The 15,912-nt window shown below is 38.3% G+C and overlaps 1 protein-coding gene across 1 annotated transcript; it reads left to right on the top strand.

Moving 5' to 3' along the window:
• The first annotated feature begins 5,322 nt into the window (after positions 1-5,322).
• LOC141736489 (protein FAM240C-like) lies at positions 5,323-15,318 on the top strand. The gene is made up of 3 exons (XM_074570710.1): positions 5,323-5,454; positions 11,084-11,232; positions 13,782-15,318. Exons 2-3 carry the CDS (start codon positions 11,087-11,089, stop codon positions 13,912-13,914), a joined length of 279 nt encoding a protein of 92 aa, XP_074426811.1. The 5' UTR covers positions 5,323-5,454; positions 11,084-11,086; the 3' UTR covers positions 13,915-15,318.
• Positions 15,319-15,912: the final 594 nt, after the last annotated feature.

Genomic DNA, 15,912 nt, shown 5'->3' with positions numbered 1-15,912 from the left:
AGGCTTCTCCAATTGCTTTTCTTGTCCAATTATTTTACATTTCTTCAGTTAGCTCATGCAGGACCAGTGACACGATAACAGCTGAGTTTGTTGGAGAGACATGCTTGCCAATCTGGAACAACACAGATGAAATAATGTCACTTCCTCCAGTATAATGTCTGTCTACATGGGCTCAGAGATATCATTCACAGGGCCAACACACTGCACTGTTTTCATCTCATCCCCTACTTTTGCACTCTCTCTGGCATGTTTCTCCTGGGAACCCCCCATGTCTCCCTCTCTGGTGCACACAGAGAGCATTGAAATAGACCTTACCACTAGCAGCATTGTCCCCTGACACAGAAGAGAAGATGGTGATACAAAGCCCTAAATGCTGTGGGCTGTTCATCTGTCTAGTTGCAGAGAAAACATTAATCGTCTTGATTTTCAAGCTTTGGGAAGCTTGACCCTTCTGGCCAAAGCCACATAACTGAAGACACGTCCACACAGCATAGGTGAAAGCTTGGGAGTAAAGAAAAGAAGGACATGGCAGTAAGACAAGATTCAGCAAGTGAACGCTACAGAGATGTTCTGAATAAGAAGTTGGTGCCTGGGTTTGCCGAGTAGGAACGCAAGAAGAACAATGCTGAGACAGTAAGGGCACTTTCACAGACCATAGGAAGACTGTAGTACCATCTACACATCACCAGCACCTCTCACATTGTCCTGTTTCATGCATCTTGCATCCATAACACAGCCCTTCATGAGGGAGCTTACAGCATGTACTGCAGGCCCTGCAAGCTAGGAGGAGCTTTGTGTTAATAAAAACCAGTAACCAGCTGCTGTAGAGCAATTTATTCTTCACTCCTTTTGATGTCTGCTTCCCCTCATACTTGAAAATAACGTGCAATATACAAAAGGCAAACAGAGTCCTGATAAGGAAATGGAAGTCAAACAAAAATCTGAGACTGGGCATCCTACTCTTCAGGTAGTCAAGTGCATATGACCAAGCATAACTGGGGAAAGAAACAGGCATTTTGCAGCCTTAGGTATCCACTTTTAGGTACCATGTTTAGATAAAGGTATCTACACAACTGACCACATGCAATAACAGAATTCACTAACCACTAGGGAAGTATTTTGTGTTCAGCTGTTCTCCACCTTCTTACTGGACTTGACAGTAATAAGGTATTTTTTCAGTCATTCAGATGAAACAAAACTGTTCTGAGCCACTAATGTAAGTCCATCTCAAACAGCAATGACAGCCATGGAAGACAGGTTCACGGTTTCTCAGCGTACAAGATGGTTTAGTGACTGTCTGTAGCTATTAGTAACATAGACTCCACATCAACAAGGTAGAATGCAGCACCGTCAACACTAATATTTTTCAGCATTTTTTACAAAATTACACAGATATTAGTGAGATCCCCAGCTGTAGGCAAGGCAGTCTTTTCTTCCACACTCTTTCCTGGGTTTAATGACTGTATTCCACCATCTTTGATGCACCTATATTGCTATCAATCAAGGAGTTGCATCCATAGTAATGGTCAGGTAGAAACAAAAGTGGAGCTGCCCCATGACAGGGGAATGAGACAGGAGCCAAGTGTGACTGCAGCACAGGCAGTACCTTCACCAAGAAGTAGTCATCCTCCTGTGGGATCTCAGAATGGCAGGACAAACAGGTTCCTACATCAGGTGCTGGTAACAACATCCATTGTCAGCCCCAGGAATGGCAAGGGGATGAAACAGGCCCACGGCACATCTAGGCGACAGGTCCGAAGGCAAACTACCTGTGATGCTGTCACTCCATACTTTTGCCAGATGCTTGCTCTGCAATGTAGGTCTGAGGTCTATCTATAGGCAAGGCAAGAAACAGGGCTGGAGACAGGAATTTGTTTGGCAGAACTCAGTCAGGAAAAAGATTCCTGGCCCTTAGCTGAAACAGGATGCTTGGGCAAGTCTGTGAAAGCCTGTTGAGGTTCTCCAGGCCCTGAGAGTAACACAGTAAGGAAACACTCCAAAAGAGACTGTTATAAACACCACAGTTCACAGCCATATTCTACAACTGCTCACATAAAGCACAAAAAGCCCTATATAAATGGTGCTTTCTGCACCATCTAGGAAAAAAACCAAGGTGGTGACGGGGTAACAAAGTGAATTTCTATAATACAACTTCCAAAACACAATCAGTTATATTTATGTCAGTGCAAGACAACACTATGTGAGACCTACTCACAGCTCTAAATCCTTACAAATGAGCAAAAGCAACTGTCAGAGCCATACTGGGAGCACTACACCGTTGACCTGCCAACTTCTTAGGTGAAACTACCAGGTTAGGCTATAAACCTCCAAATGTATAGAGGTATCTAAGTGCTTTTTCAAGTGAAATAATGGAAATAACTCAAAATATTTATTTGTCTGGCAAATCTATAGAGTAAATCTATGCAAATTCTGAAGTTACACGATATTCATGCAATTGACTCTGTACTACCAGGAGGCCAGAGTAGACTATATCGTTGATCTCTATGTAGTATCAGACTGAGTCTTGCATGCCAAGTCTCAGCCACTTTAATTTACAAAGATCAGAAAGCTCTGATTATTTCTCTGTGTGCCTTGTAGTGGCCTAGTCACGGAATCACGGAATCACGGAATCTTCAGAGTTGGAAAGGACCTCTAGAGATCATCTAGTCCAACTCCCCTGCTAGAGCAGGATTGCCTAAAGCACGTCCCTCAGGGCTGCATCCAGGCGGGTCTTGAAAATCTCCAGAGAAGGGGACTCCACAACCTCCCTGGGCAGCCTGTTCCAGTGCTCTGTCACCCTCACTGTAAAGAAGTTTTTCCGTGTATTTGAATGGAACTTCCTATGTTCTAGCTTGTGCCCATTGCCCCTTGTCCTCTGCCTAGAGTTTCATATGCTTTCTTGCCAGTAGGCATTACTGAAATTACACAGCAGAACTGTGGGTGAGTTCTCAGACATGTTGAGTTTGGGCAGTTTCAAACAAAAGAGTACAAGCAGCATTTTGAGATCTGTTTTATGTCAGGGCCATAGTGAAATCAAGATATTTCAAAGGAAATTCCAAGCAACTCCCTCGCCATGAAAAAACACTCCTTAGAATCCCTAGTAGACAAAATGTGAGGCAATCTATCCAATACATGGGAAAGTGCAAAACGCCGCTCTGAGTCACACAGGAGATTAAACAAGTGTGCCGTTGACTCTGTCTCTCAAGCCCAGAGTATTGCATTATTTATATGAAGTGGAGCAGCTCCAAGAAGAGAAACTGCAAGAGTCTGACACCATCAGCAGCATCTTGGGCATTTGCCTAGGGCCCAGGATCAGCTATCAGACAGAGCAGTCTGCCCCAGAGCAGTGAATTACCAAACTCATGTTACATTTCATGGCTATCTTCCATGAACAATGGTGGTGCTGAGTGTCTTAATGAATGATTAGTGGAAAAATTAATTTTGCTGTTCAGCTAAACTAGCTATGGACTCAATAGGGATACTTCATGGCACATTACAATCTCCCTCTGTCTTCCTTTCTCACCATCTAACTAAGTACATTCAGCAAGCAATAAATAACCTGTTTCTTTTTATGGTGAGAGATAAGGTAAATTTCGTTACCTCTCCTGTACTATCTTCTCTTTCATACAGAGGAACCAAATTTTCTCTCTGATGGTCTCACTGAGGTTTATCTATTTAAACGTAGAACAATTGTTCCTAACTGATATTTAGCCTTGAAGTTTGCTGCTTCTATTTCAGACCTTGTGCATTTTTCCCACCTTATACTAGCTGATCTAAGAAAAGATATTACCTCTACATATGAATCTCATCCAAACTTCAAGCGTTGACAGAGAACTGGAATACAACCTACTGTGTTACAGGTGGAGCCATATTCTGTCACATTTCAAATAGAGATATTCATCTGACTTTACACCATTCAAGGCTTTCAGAAAAACTCTGGAGGATTTAATAATGAAAGACCTGAAGGCAAATGAAAAAAATACAAAATGGATTTGCCAAAGGTCAACCATGGCACGTTACTTCAGTGCTTCTCTTCAACCAAGATAAATGTGGGCAGATACATGTGGACCAGGTAAATGGTGAACCTCAGTAAAATATTTAACATAGTGCCACAGGAAAAGTATTAGATAAGCTGTTAAAAAAAAAACCAAACCCTCATACAAGACATTTAAGTAGATAAGGAGTGGCTAAAATCAGATAACATCTTTTAGCAAAAGCTCCCTGCCTGCGAGAAGGTTAAAAAAGGAATTCCTCCAGAGCTGTCTTAGAAGCAGTCTTACTACAGTTTTGAGTGGTGACATTTGGCACAAAATGAAACAATGAGTTAAAAAAAATTTTCAGGACAGAGAGGTTGCCATCATCACAGGGGACTGAATTTCAAAGACAAAAGAAACAGATGACCTGAAGCACTGAAATAGAGAAAGTGGCACAAAAGGCAGGTCAAGAACTTAGGATCTGAATAAAATTTCTGTTATAAGCTGGACCTTATCGGTTGGAAAAAATAAGAGGAGAACCAGGTGGGTGCATTAATCCATTAGAGAGTGTTTGTGAGCATGGTACATCTCTGGAAAAGATAAATATGATTCCAGATTCAGACGGTGACATCCAAACAAAATAAGGAACTGGGTTGCCAATAATAGCTAAGAGCAGGAGGTCCCTCTTGGTCTTTGCTCCCTTTGTCAGAGTAAATAGCACCTTACTTCCCTGTGTTTTTCTGTTCACCCAGTGGTACCAGTGGAAGTAGGAAGAATCTGTCCAAGAAGTGGAAGTGCTAGATTCTGTAACAAATTATATACACTCTGATTCCAGCTTGCAGCTGTCTGAGTTCAGATTCCTGCACTATTCAGTGTATTAACAGCTTAGCTGGAATCCTGTCATGTAGCCTACCAGGTGGTCTTACAGACCAGCACTTCAAAAGGGGTGAAAAAGAAATCTATTTATCTGTCAGTCACTCAGTAGCACAATCCTGAGACAAGCTGTGTTATTCAAGATGTTCTTTCCAGATCTATTCATTTTCTTGGAGGGGACGCTACTGAATTCTCACAAGTCATATGGAAGTTATGTTCCAGTGATCTGCACTTGTCAAAGAATAACTGTTTCTCCAGAGCCAAGTTATGACATCAGTGGCACCTGCCAAAAATTATAGCACAGATCAAATGTGGCATTCAGAATTTGTGCCCTGTAACTGTCTGGTCATTCCACTTGGTGTGTTGCAGACTACACAAAATGAGACTGTGGGTTTGGGTTTTTTCCCCCCCACCATTAAACTAATTCATAATAGCAGATGTCATCACTCCCAAATAAAAATGAGTGACAGATTAAAAGATTTCATCAGTTATTCCTGGCAGTTGGAGTCCTCTTGAAAAGGGGAACCCAGAGGTAAAACTGACACTATTCAGTAATCACTCAAGAAATCCATACTTTGACAGAAGAGGAAGATACTATACAATCAAAGTAAGCATTTATATTCTTGTATTTTGGCCAAAATAAGATTTTCTCTTCCTATTTTGATTATTAAACATGCCTAGACATACATGCATATACATTTATTTTACTTTTTGTTAAATTGAGTGAATTTGAATAACGCTTTATTCTTTTTCTCTCCGTGGCCTTGAATTCTGTATATTATGGTATATTTTATTGAAAGATAATCTGATCCAGTTAGATTTATAAAATATCAGAGGTATGTTGCCTTTGTTTTGTTTGACTCTAACCTTAACTTCAATTATTAACTTGTTATTTGTTCCTAAGTCTGTTCACAGTATTACTAAAACTTCTGTATTACACATACTTCAGCTGAAAGGAAAACCATCATAAAATTAACATATAAGGGGATATTCATCTTAATGATGCATTCTATAAGTGTAATTTAAAACTTTTCAGAACATAAAGTTTTTTTAAAAAAAAAAACAAACCCAACACCGTAAACACCCTTTGAACTCTTATACTTTACTGTAATAATTCTCCAATGCTGGAAAATGTTGTATGCTTAGGCAAAAAAAAAAACAGTGAAGGGCAAAAGGAATAGGAGGCTAATTAGTGGCCTGACAAAGATAAAATAGCTCATGGTCATGATATAACCCAAGGGAATGAGTCCAGCTGAAGTCAAAGATAATCTTTCCATTGCTTACAATTGTCTTCAGAAAACTCTGAATGACTGTGGAAATTCTTTCAGAAACATGTTCATGTTCAACATTAAAATTGGCTGAATCCTCAAACTCATTGAAAGTGTTGAAATTAGCCCTACCTCCACCTTTTAGAAAGGAAACATTTTTTAAGATACAAAAACCCAATCATTCTTGTTAGAGATTTTGTTCTTTCAGGAAACACTTTGGAAATAAAATCTAGAAATGTTCAAACATTATTTTGTCTTGCTGGTTGGAATGCTCTCCAGTAAGACAAAAAATAGGGTTGGTTCGTTTCTTTTTATTAGCTAAACCAATTTATTTTTAAATTACACATCACTTAGATTAAAAATTATACTGACGTTTTTCTCAAAATATGTTCTGTTAACAGTTTTACTGAATGCATGAAAATACTTCTTACTAAAAATTAAAAAATTTTCAGAGAATCTCATTGTATGAACAAGTATTGTCTCTCTCTACAAAATACTGAATTTTGAAGACAATGGCTAGCTCAAGACATGTATTAAATAGAAAGACTAAAAAAAGGCAAAAAATGCTTCCTGAAGTTTCAGTCAAGTTTTTTCTTCTTTTGTTTGTTTATTGTAAATAAAGGTTAGTAAAAATAGCTCTTTTGTTCAAAACATCAATAGCCATTTCTAATTTAACACTTTTCCAAAGCACACTCAGCCTGCAGATCAGATTAAAAGACAGAAGGTTGTACCATTGGCTGTTTCTATATTAATTTTGTGGCAGTGAATAAAAGTTGTGCACTTAATAAGTTCCAGCTGGAAGCAAAATTTCCTCTCCCTTGAACTGGTGAGATCTGTTGAGGAAAGCTACTTCCTCAGGTAGCTTTGGAGGTTCACACTTGGAACTTCCTTTAAACATGCTCTGGGATAGCAGCTCAGAGTTTAAACCAGTATATTGTACATAGATGTCATCTGTGTTTCATGAGTGATATGCTGTCTTACAGATTGCTGCATGGCCATGTGATTTACGGTTTGATTATAAATGTAGGAGACTTTTCTTTTACAGTGCCATTAATTTTATTTACTATTACTTCTTCTTGTGGTCATTCTCTATAAATGAATAATTTCTCAACACATAAGTTAGTTCCCATAAATAATGAATGCTGTAAAAACTTCTTTGATACACATGTACACATATTTCTGACAGTTGAGTTTCAAAGCTGCCAAATGCATAAGTCACTTTAGCCAAGATCTAGTTTTACCTTTATTTAAATGTTGTTTTATCAGCTTGGCTCCCCAAAAAAGCAGCCAACTACACTTCAAATGGGCAGGTAGGCTGCATAAGCTATACAAAAATAGGTCCTCCTCAACCATCTTATTTGAAGATTTAATAAGGGATTCTGCCTTGCACCAGTGTTATACACATTTTAGTTGTCCTTCATAGGAAATGTACTGGAGAAATTTTCATACCATAAATTTTCAGTCCATAAAATATACATACACTGATTCAAGTCTTCTGAATGAACCATTTTTAACCTATGGAATTGTTGTTATTGCTTGTTTTACTTTCATATCAGTGGAAAAACATGCCAAAACAATATGACATTAGTAGCCAGAAAGACATCACCTCGACTTTTCTTTAATTTCTCTGGAATGATATCTGACTATCCAAAATGAAAATAAAGATGATAAAGAACCTCTTTTTCTTGCTTGCTTTCCATCCAGGCAAAACTGGTGGAGTCACTCTAAGAAAGTGTGGCTTTTACTTACTTTAGAAAAGTAAGTAAGTAAAGTAAAGTAAAGTAAAGTAAAGTAAAGTAAAGTAAAAAAAAAAAAAAAAAAAGTAAAAAAAAAAGAAAAGTAAAAAAAAAAAGTAAAAAAAAAAGTAAAAAAAGTAGAAATTAGAAAACTTAATTATCCTCCTAGTTTGAAGGATTTGAGTGAAGGAATCAAAAACAGGTTTGCCAGAATTAAGTCTGATTGTCAGTGTAACTCCATTAATTTATGTTATTGGGACATCAAAAAAAAAAAAAAGGCAGAAAATCACTCAACAAACAACAACGAAAAACATGTTTTATAAAACAATAATAAAGAATTTGTTTGACACAAAGAAAACAAACCTAGAGAATTACTCAGAAATCTAAATCAAACTCCTAAGAAGAATCTTTCAATTGGAAAAAAAGAAGGTATTACACAGTATAAGTGAACTCTAATGGCTATACGTGGATGTTGTAATGCCAGGCTCAAAAAAAGGGTGCTTTCACACATCATAGCGTGACAGATGCTGGCTAATAATGCCAGACAGCACTATCTTCAAAAGTGTTAAATCAAGAATCTGTCTTAGCCAGGACCACAGCAATACCATGTGAAATATTCGCTGTCACTGACATTCCTAGGAACTGTTATCAAGTCAAATGTTCTTGGCTTGCAAAAAGTCCCACAGATGTACCATACTAACACTTGCAGAAGTACCTCCATCTTTTGGGTACCTGTCTGACTACAGCTTGTTCCTCTGAGTGGAGTAGCCAAGATTTAAGGCAGCCAAAACCCTCATGCGCCCCCCAAAAATCTAACCAATTTAGACTCCATATAAAGACTGGAGGCCCTCTTTCTGCCACTTGAAGAACATCTACTCTAAGTTTAATAATGATAAAAAGTTAATCTCTAATGAAAGGTTAATGTGTTATGGCAGACTTTTACATGAGGCAAAGTATAATAGGGTTTGGAGGGCAAACCTACTCAGTTTGTCAGCAGCTTGCACTTGGCATCTGAGTCAATGGGATAATTATCTGAAGAGTGTCAAGTGGGCAGCTGTTACTGATAGAAAAGCCTTTAAATGGTGCAAAGACCCAGGTGACCCGCTGGTCTAGGAATGATGAAATAATCACATTCCATCACTCACTGTAACAAGCTATTACCAGAGCTTTTATTTTAACACTGCTTAAAGCCTACAGAATTAAGATACAGATAGGGCATGTTCCAGTCTGTCCGTGACATGCATACCTTTTGGCAAGATGAAGCCTTAAGTAATACTGTTATTTTAGAGCCTCAGAGTGAGATAAAAGATTACCCGTATTCACATTTAGACCACATAATTGATAAACAAAGCACATTTAGCAAAAGGTGGTAGTAAAACTGCTGTGCCCACACCGGTGCAACAACACTTGCTGTATCCCACTGTGGTACATCTACAGCATCCCCAGTCCACAGCAAGGGAAACACCAGAAAACTGCAGTTTGCCTCAGAAGAAAATATCTGATTGTTTTGGTGATATTGCAGACCTTGCTGTGAAGAGGACCAGTATTTGAACCCCTCAAGCATGTCTGATCCTCCATCATATAACAGATTATATTTCATGGACTAACCAGTTCACACTTACCACTCCAGTTGGACTGTGTCAGTCTTTAAATAACTGGAATTAAATAATTCCATAAATGTGGAAAAATACTGCATCTGAAAATGGAAGAGAATTTTCTTTTTGTTAAGCAAGTTTTCCAGTCCAGTCACACTTAGCAGTGAGTTTGGCAAAATTATTTGTTATTATTGATCTTTCTAAGAGACAGGTTTGTGAAAATGATGCCAAATCTAAAATATTCAATCTAGGAAGATGCCAAGATCTTACTTTTGTGCCCTTTTAAAACTTCAGGACTTTAAAATACAGTATTTGATAGGAAGACCTTACACAACTCTGCCTTCATTGGGTTGCATCTGACTGTCCTTTTCTTTTTCTCTATCTTCCGTTTGCAGCATTGCACAAATCAAAGGTTTCCTCAGATTGGCCTACATTAGCACAGTCTTCGTAATATTTATCAAGGATAGCTCATAAAGTATGACATAGTCTATGAAGCAGACTCACAAGTACATATCAGGGTCTACGAGGCAATAATTCATCAGCATTATGGAGTGAACAATTGGCAAAAGTATCTAGTGACAGCAGAATACAGATGAACGCAAGGACGCAAAGGGATTTCATAGGAACCCTCAAATTATGTGCTGATCTAGTCACAGAAAGCTCAGGAGGATGGATTGGTTGGTTTGGTTTTTTCTTTCTTGCATTCTTCCACTTCCTAGAGGGGCCTAGTGGAGGAGACTGATGCAGGAAACCCTGCTTCACAGTTGGGGTAGAAGTGTAACGGGTTATTGGCACCTTATTTAACATCATAGCAAAGCAATATTTGGCCAGCAACAAATATAGTATATGATTATTTCCGTTAGGAATAAACAACAGGACTTAACTTTTCAAAGTACCATTAAGACCTGATAACCAATGCATATTTGGTGATATCAGCAAGCACCTCAGACATGCCGAGTATTTTAAAATCCTCTATGTTTGAATATGATGCATTTAGCAAGGAGAAATTCACTCATCTGTATATCTTAACAAGCTCTACTTTTAACAGTATTTAAGACTGAATTTTGATAAATTAAAGAACAAGGCCATAACAAGCTCCCCAGGGCTTTGCACTCTGTGTGCTTTGACTTTAGATTCATAATTCCCCTGCATATTTTGTGTTTGATATCATTTGGAGTAGTAAAAAGAATCATTTAAGAGCGATGTATTTCCCTTAGATAACAACCATCTATGATCTCTTTTAAAACTACAGGAGGTAGAAAAAAGGAAAGCTCTTCACAACATCTCATCTGGACTTCAGTGACGATGGCACTATATTTGGAAGTATTTTTCCCTATTTCTTCCAAAACCACTTAAAATCTCACACTTACTGAGGCTTCCACAATATTTCAGTGAACTGTGCCATGCGTAGTCATAACTCAGTAACAAAAACATAGGTGTACCATTTAAGTATCACCCAAGGCCTGTTTCAATGCCTTATATTTTGCTTCAAGGCAGAGTAAGCATCAGTTACCTATTCTTCTCAAGTGACATACTTTAATAGCACTTCATGAGAAAGAAATTGCAAGGGGCTAAGCAACACAGTATCTGCCTCAGGTTAGGGTTCTGACTGCTTTGACCTCCGAATTGTTTTTCAGAAAATGAGCAAGCATACCAACTTTAGACGCCACAATATGGGTGGTCATGATGCAGAAGGGCTGAAGAACTTCTGGGAAAAAGTCATCCAAGAGCAAACTAAGCAACGAGAAGGTGAAGAGTTTAGGTTAAGCAAAAGTGCCCTGAACAAGTAAGTGGTATTTTTTCTTTTGCACAAGACAGCAAAGCATGTCATCACGTGCTTTAAAATAAGGTAACCCGTTATTGTGCTGCTTTATTCATAGCACAGATTGTGTTCTGGATCTTGGCACTTTCCCTCTCACAGCTGCTTGTCTCATGTTTCCATGGCTCCTCTGCATGGAAACTCAGACGCTCCTTATCCCTGAACCCCATGAGCATTCTTCAAAGGCCTTGGAGTATAGCCACATAAAAATAAAGCACGTTGGCACTATGGCCTGTGATAGACAGAAAATATCAGGATTTTTACCTGGAACTGGTACAGCTACACAAATAAAATAGTATTACTTTAAAGGGACAGGCAAGCCACTCATTTAATGCGTAGCATAAACAAATCCATATCATCTTTACCATGTTTAACAACACTTTGCATCATATAAGCCCAAAGATAGAAACAGTACAATATGATTTTCCTGTCCTGTGAAATGCATTTCATAAGCATTCCTGCCATACAACAGATAAAATTAAGGCTATTTAAATGTATTTAATTTTTTTTTCACAAAACAGTATAAAACAACAGGTACTGCCTAGAAAGAGCTGTGACTGTGATATATAAACTCCACACATGTCTGGTAGACTGCTTCAAATACTTGCTCAACCTGTTCCACCTCAGCAGTCTGAACCAGGGTGTCCCACACATTAAGTGAATCCCCCAACTAATAACAGACAGAGAAAGAGGATGAGAAATACCTGTGCCTCTTGTGTTTTTCTGATGGGCTTTCCTCCTGAAGTTGACACAGATTTTCCTGTGTAAACTTTCCTCAAAACTGGGACATTCAAATAAATTAATTTGGCTTCAACAAACTGGAATGTGCTGGTAAAGGGCTGTTTCTTTAAAAAAATTTCCAGGTACTCTGACCCTTGTGCCCAAGGAGGAAGCTACTATCATCATATTAAAGATGAGGAAATAAAGATCTGGGCAGGCTTTGTGTCCCAACAGAGTCAGATGCAGACTGTCTTGCTCGCAGGATCTGGTTAGTCAGTAATACTCCCAAACACAAATCTCCAAATTGCTGGAGACAAAGCGTGTATAATAAAAGCCAGGAAAGTGTTCAGCGGCACTGGAAACATTTGTTACTCTAGCTTCATAAAAAATTACCACAAGAAGACGTCTCAAACCAATTGCAATTAGGAGCGTAGATGATATTTTCAACTTCACAAGGTTAAAAAAGTTAAAAGTTTTTATAAGATCTTATCTAAAATGAAAAAAAAAACCCAAAAAACAAAACAAAAACAAAACAAAAACCAACCAGCAAAAGAACTTAGAACATGTCTTAACTTACATATTCAATGTGTCTTAACTGACTGGTTCCCACTGAAACAGACCCAAGCAAGTTCCTTCAAGGTCACTTTACCAAAGGCCAGATAGTTCAAAAAGTGTTCTCTAATTTGAAAAAAAAAAGAGGCTTTCAGGAGGTAATAGACACTGTCATTTCAAAATCTACAGGTCCACTACCTTATGGAAGTGGCACCTTGGAGAATTAGATGGCTCTATGTACAGGCAAACGCTCCCTCTGTGACAGTAAGGACACTAGTTGACAATGAACACCAGTGCTTTCAATGGCAAAAGTTTACTAACTAATTGCACAGGTTTTTTGAGGCTTAACTCTACGCACAAGAGAATAGTGAAGCCAAGACAGGGTAGACCAAATGAGAAAAGTTTAAAACACAATCTGAAATCAAACTCAGAAGCCAAACTAACACAAGTATCCATGTGAAACAGCTACTGCTAAGTTATTCTCAGGTGAAATCATTGACTACTGTTCTTTTTAACACACCAAATGTAATATAAAAACCCATATATTCCATGATGCATTTGGTATTACCATATGATACTTAATCCTTCAGCATTGCTGTGTCAGGTGTTTCGTAACACCATTTCCTTTGGAAAATGACCCAGCCAACAATATCTTGCAGTGGTCCCTAGTGATTTTCTCTTCTGTCTCTACTATACTTGTGTCTTGAAGCTATGTGGCTTCGCTTGCATCTGACATCAATTCCTTTCATTAAACGTCTGCAGAGATTTTGGGTACAAAGTGGTTCCTTTTTTTTCCTTTTTTTCCTTCAGACTAAACCCAAATGGACATGTTTAAAGGTCTTCTTGCTCTTCTGCACCGCATTTTAGAGTAAACTTGGGAGGTCAGGGAGTGCAATTGTATTTTTTAATTTACACATTGAATGACCTTTCTGGATAGACAGTACTTCTGTGTGGCTTTGAGAATACCCCAGAGGAAAAAACAGAGCTCTTCACACTGACAGTATTTCAGCAGTTGTTTGACTCATTAGGAATCCAGCAATGTCAACCACTGATAGCATCAGCACTATCCCTTTCTCCCTTGCATTCCCAATCTAGCAAGCTAGAGAGATGTGTAGATGGTAAGTAAATACGGGACAAGTGCTATGGTGATGAAAGAGAGGAAAGCTTCTACCCTGCTGAAAAGGCCTGGATTCTTTTGAAGGATTTGGCTCAGTACTTGCTAAGCACTTGTCCTCTCTTTGCAGACTCCGCCACGAATGGACTCTGCGGCTGGAAGGCCGAGCAAGGCAAGTCCAGGCGCACACGAAAACGCAGAAAGAACAGATGACGCTGCTGTCCATCGAGGCTCTTCCCTCGCCAGATAAAACTGTTGCTTAAAGTTACTGTGAAAACACAAGAAAGCATTGGGCTTGACTCTGACGTTCTGCATGCACCTGTAAACCTGCAGTTACACTGCTGAACAAGCAAAAGGTCAGAATCTGGCCCTTTTACAGACTATTTACTTGAGCTACTAATAAACTGCTAATGAAATACAGTGCAAGAATAAGGCCACAGTACATAATCTCAAAAAAAATGCAAAGGGATAGATGAGAAGCAGACACCTTTAATTCTCCATGATATATTATTACTGCAATGCAGCAGGACTTTCTTATGTAACTCTGCATTTCCAAGTGACACAACATATTTTCAGGAAGGAGAATCACTTGTTTAATAGGAATAATACATTCAGACAGCTGCATGCAAAATAGCACATTTCCATTTACAGAGCTCATCGAGTCTGGCTTAATACAGATATAAGCTGTTCTGCCTGTCTTGATGAACCACAGTGAAGAGAGTTAAGGATTACTGGACAGAAGGAGAAATATATTATTTAATGGAACCAGGAAAAAAAAAAAAACAAGCTTTTCTGATCAACATATGTGAAAATTTACAGATCTTAATCATTAAATAAAGAGAGGAAAGGATTTTGCTTTTTGTGGCATAGGTAAGAAAAAGACTACTGAGGTTATTATGAATCAGTCAGAAATGTCAGAGTAAGTGAGTATGAAAGAGAGTTTGAAATAGAAGGCAGTGAATCAATTAATCATAACAGCACAGGAATGCTCACTTTGCAAGGTATCAGTTGCCATACCTGGTGTGCACTAATCCAAACGCTGCATTTCATCTTCTAGGTCAGGTGAAATACAGGGAGGAATAACCAAACACAGGGTAATAATAGTGTGTTCTGTTTACCTGTATGTCTGTATATCTAAACACCATACCCTTTGGATTAAAAATGTTGTATCTCTTTAATTTATTTCATTGATATGCAAGAGAAGAGCCGTAAGTCTAAACAACTATTTTTTTTCTAACCATATTGAGCCAGATGGAATTTTACCTTGCATCTGTGTTTACAATGAAGAAGTAGATAGGAATACATGTGACAAATCTCAAAACAAAACAAAAAATAGACCATTTTGACCTCACAGAAATGCTTTTTTTATCCTTTTAAAACAACATTTAATTAAAAGACACAATTTTACAGAATGTTCACAGTTCTACATAGTGACATTTCCCCATAGGAAAAAATCACAAAAATGTTGCTATTGAACGAAGGATTAAAACAATGAAATCTTATAAAATGTTCCTTTGTTATTGAAAATTGAAGGGAATGTAGAATCTGTCTCTTTTCATATAACCCAACCCAAAAAGCTATTGTTTCTCCCACTGTTTGTTTTCTTTTTTTCTATTAGAAATGCAATGCTGAAAAATAATACAGTTGTAGCTGCTTTTGCCTTTGCAGACTGGTCTCTTTCTTCTGTGTTCATTTATTTCCCACTATTCTTTAAAAAGTTCTTTTGCTGCCACCCAGGCTGGACATTATCTCTGGTGAAGAAGATCTAACAGTAGTTCACTATTCTATAGCAGTAGCTAAAGGACATAGACAGGGCTATTGAAACACCAGACTCCCCACTTCCAAAAACCTGATCTACTAGTTTTGCTAACTTAGCCACTGCTTTATGGTGTTGTAATGCCAACCACATCAGTAGGTTACACCTACTCTGTGCCAGTGTGAGAAGAGAAGTAGATCCAAGAGAAGCTGGCCCAATAAGCATGTATTGTTCCTTTACATTTAACGTCAATGTTTTTAATCATAAGGAACACTTTAGTGACGGTATATCTGGCTGTTTATGAAGTTATATGAGACACAGGAAAAAGACCACACAATAGATGCAATCCACACACAACAGCAATTTTCAGCACTCGTCAGAGAGTATCGAAAAACCACATTAGGTCACTGAGCCGTAGCTTTTCCATGAGGAGCTCTGAGAAGGTTGAGGGATGTGTGAAATCACTTCCACTGCAAGCAGGCAGCATCATATTGACTACACACTG

This window comes from Larus michahellis, chromosome Z (assembly GCF_964199755.1).
Source record: "Larus michahellis chromosome Z, bLarMic1.1, whole genome shotgun sequence".
Lineage (NCBI taxonomy): Eukaryota > Metazoa > Chordata > Aves > Charadriiformes > Laridae > Larus > Larus michahellis.
Note: the sequence above shows the minus strand (reverse complement) of the source record. Positions and strands in the feature narration are given on the sequence as shown.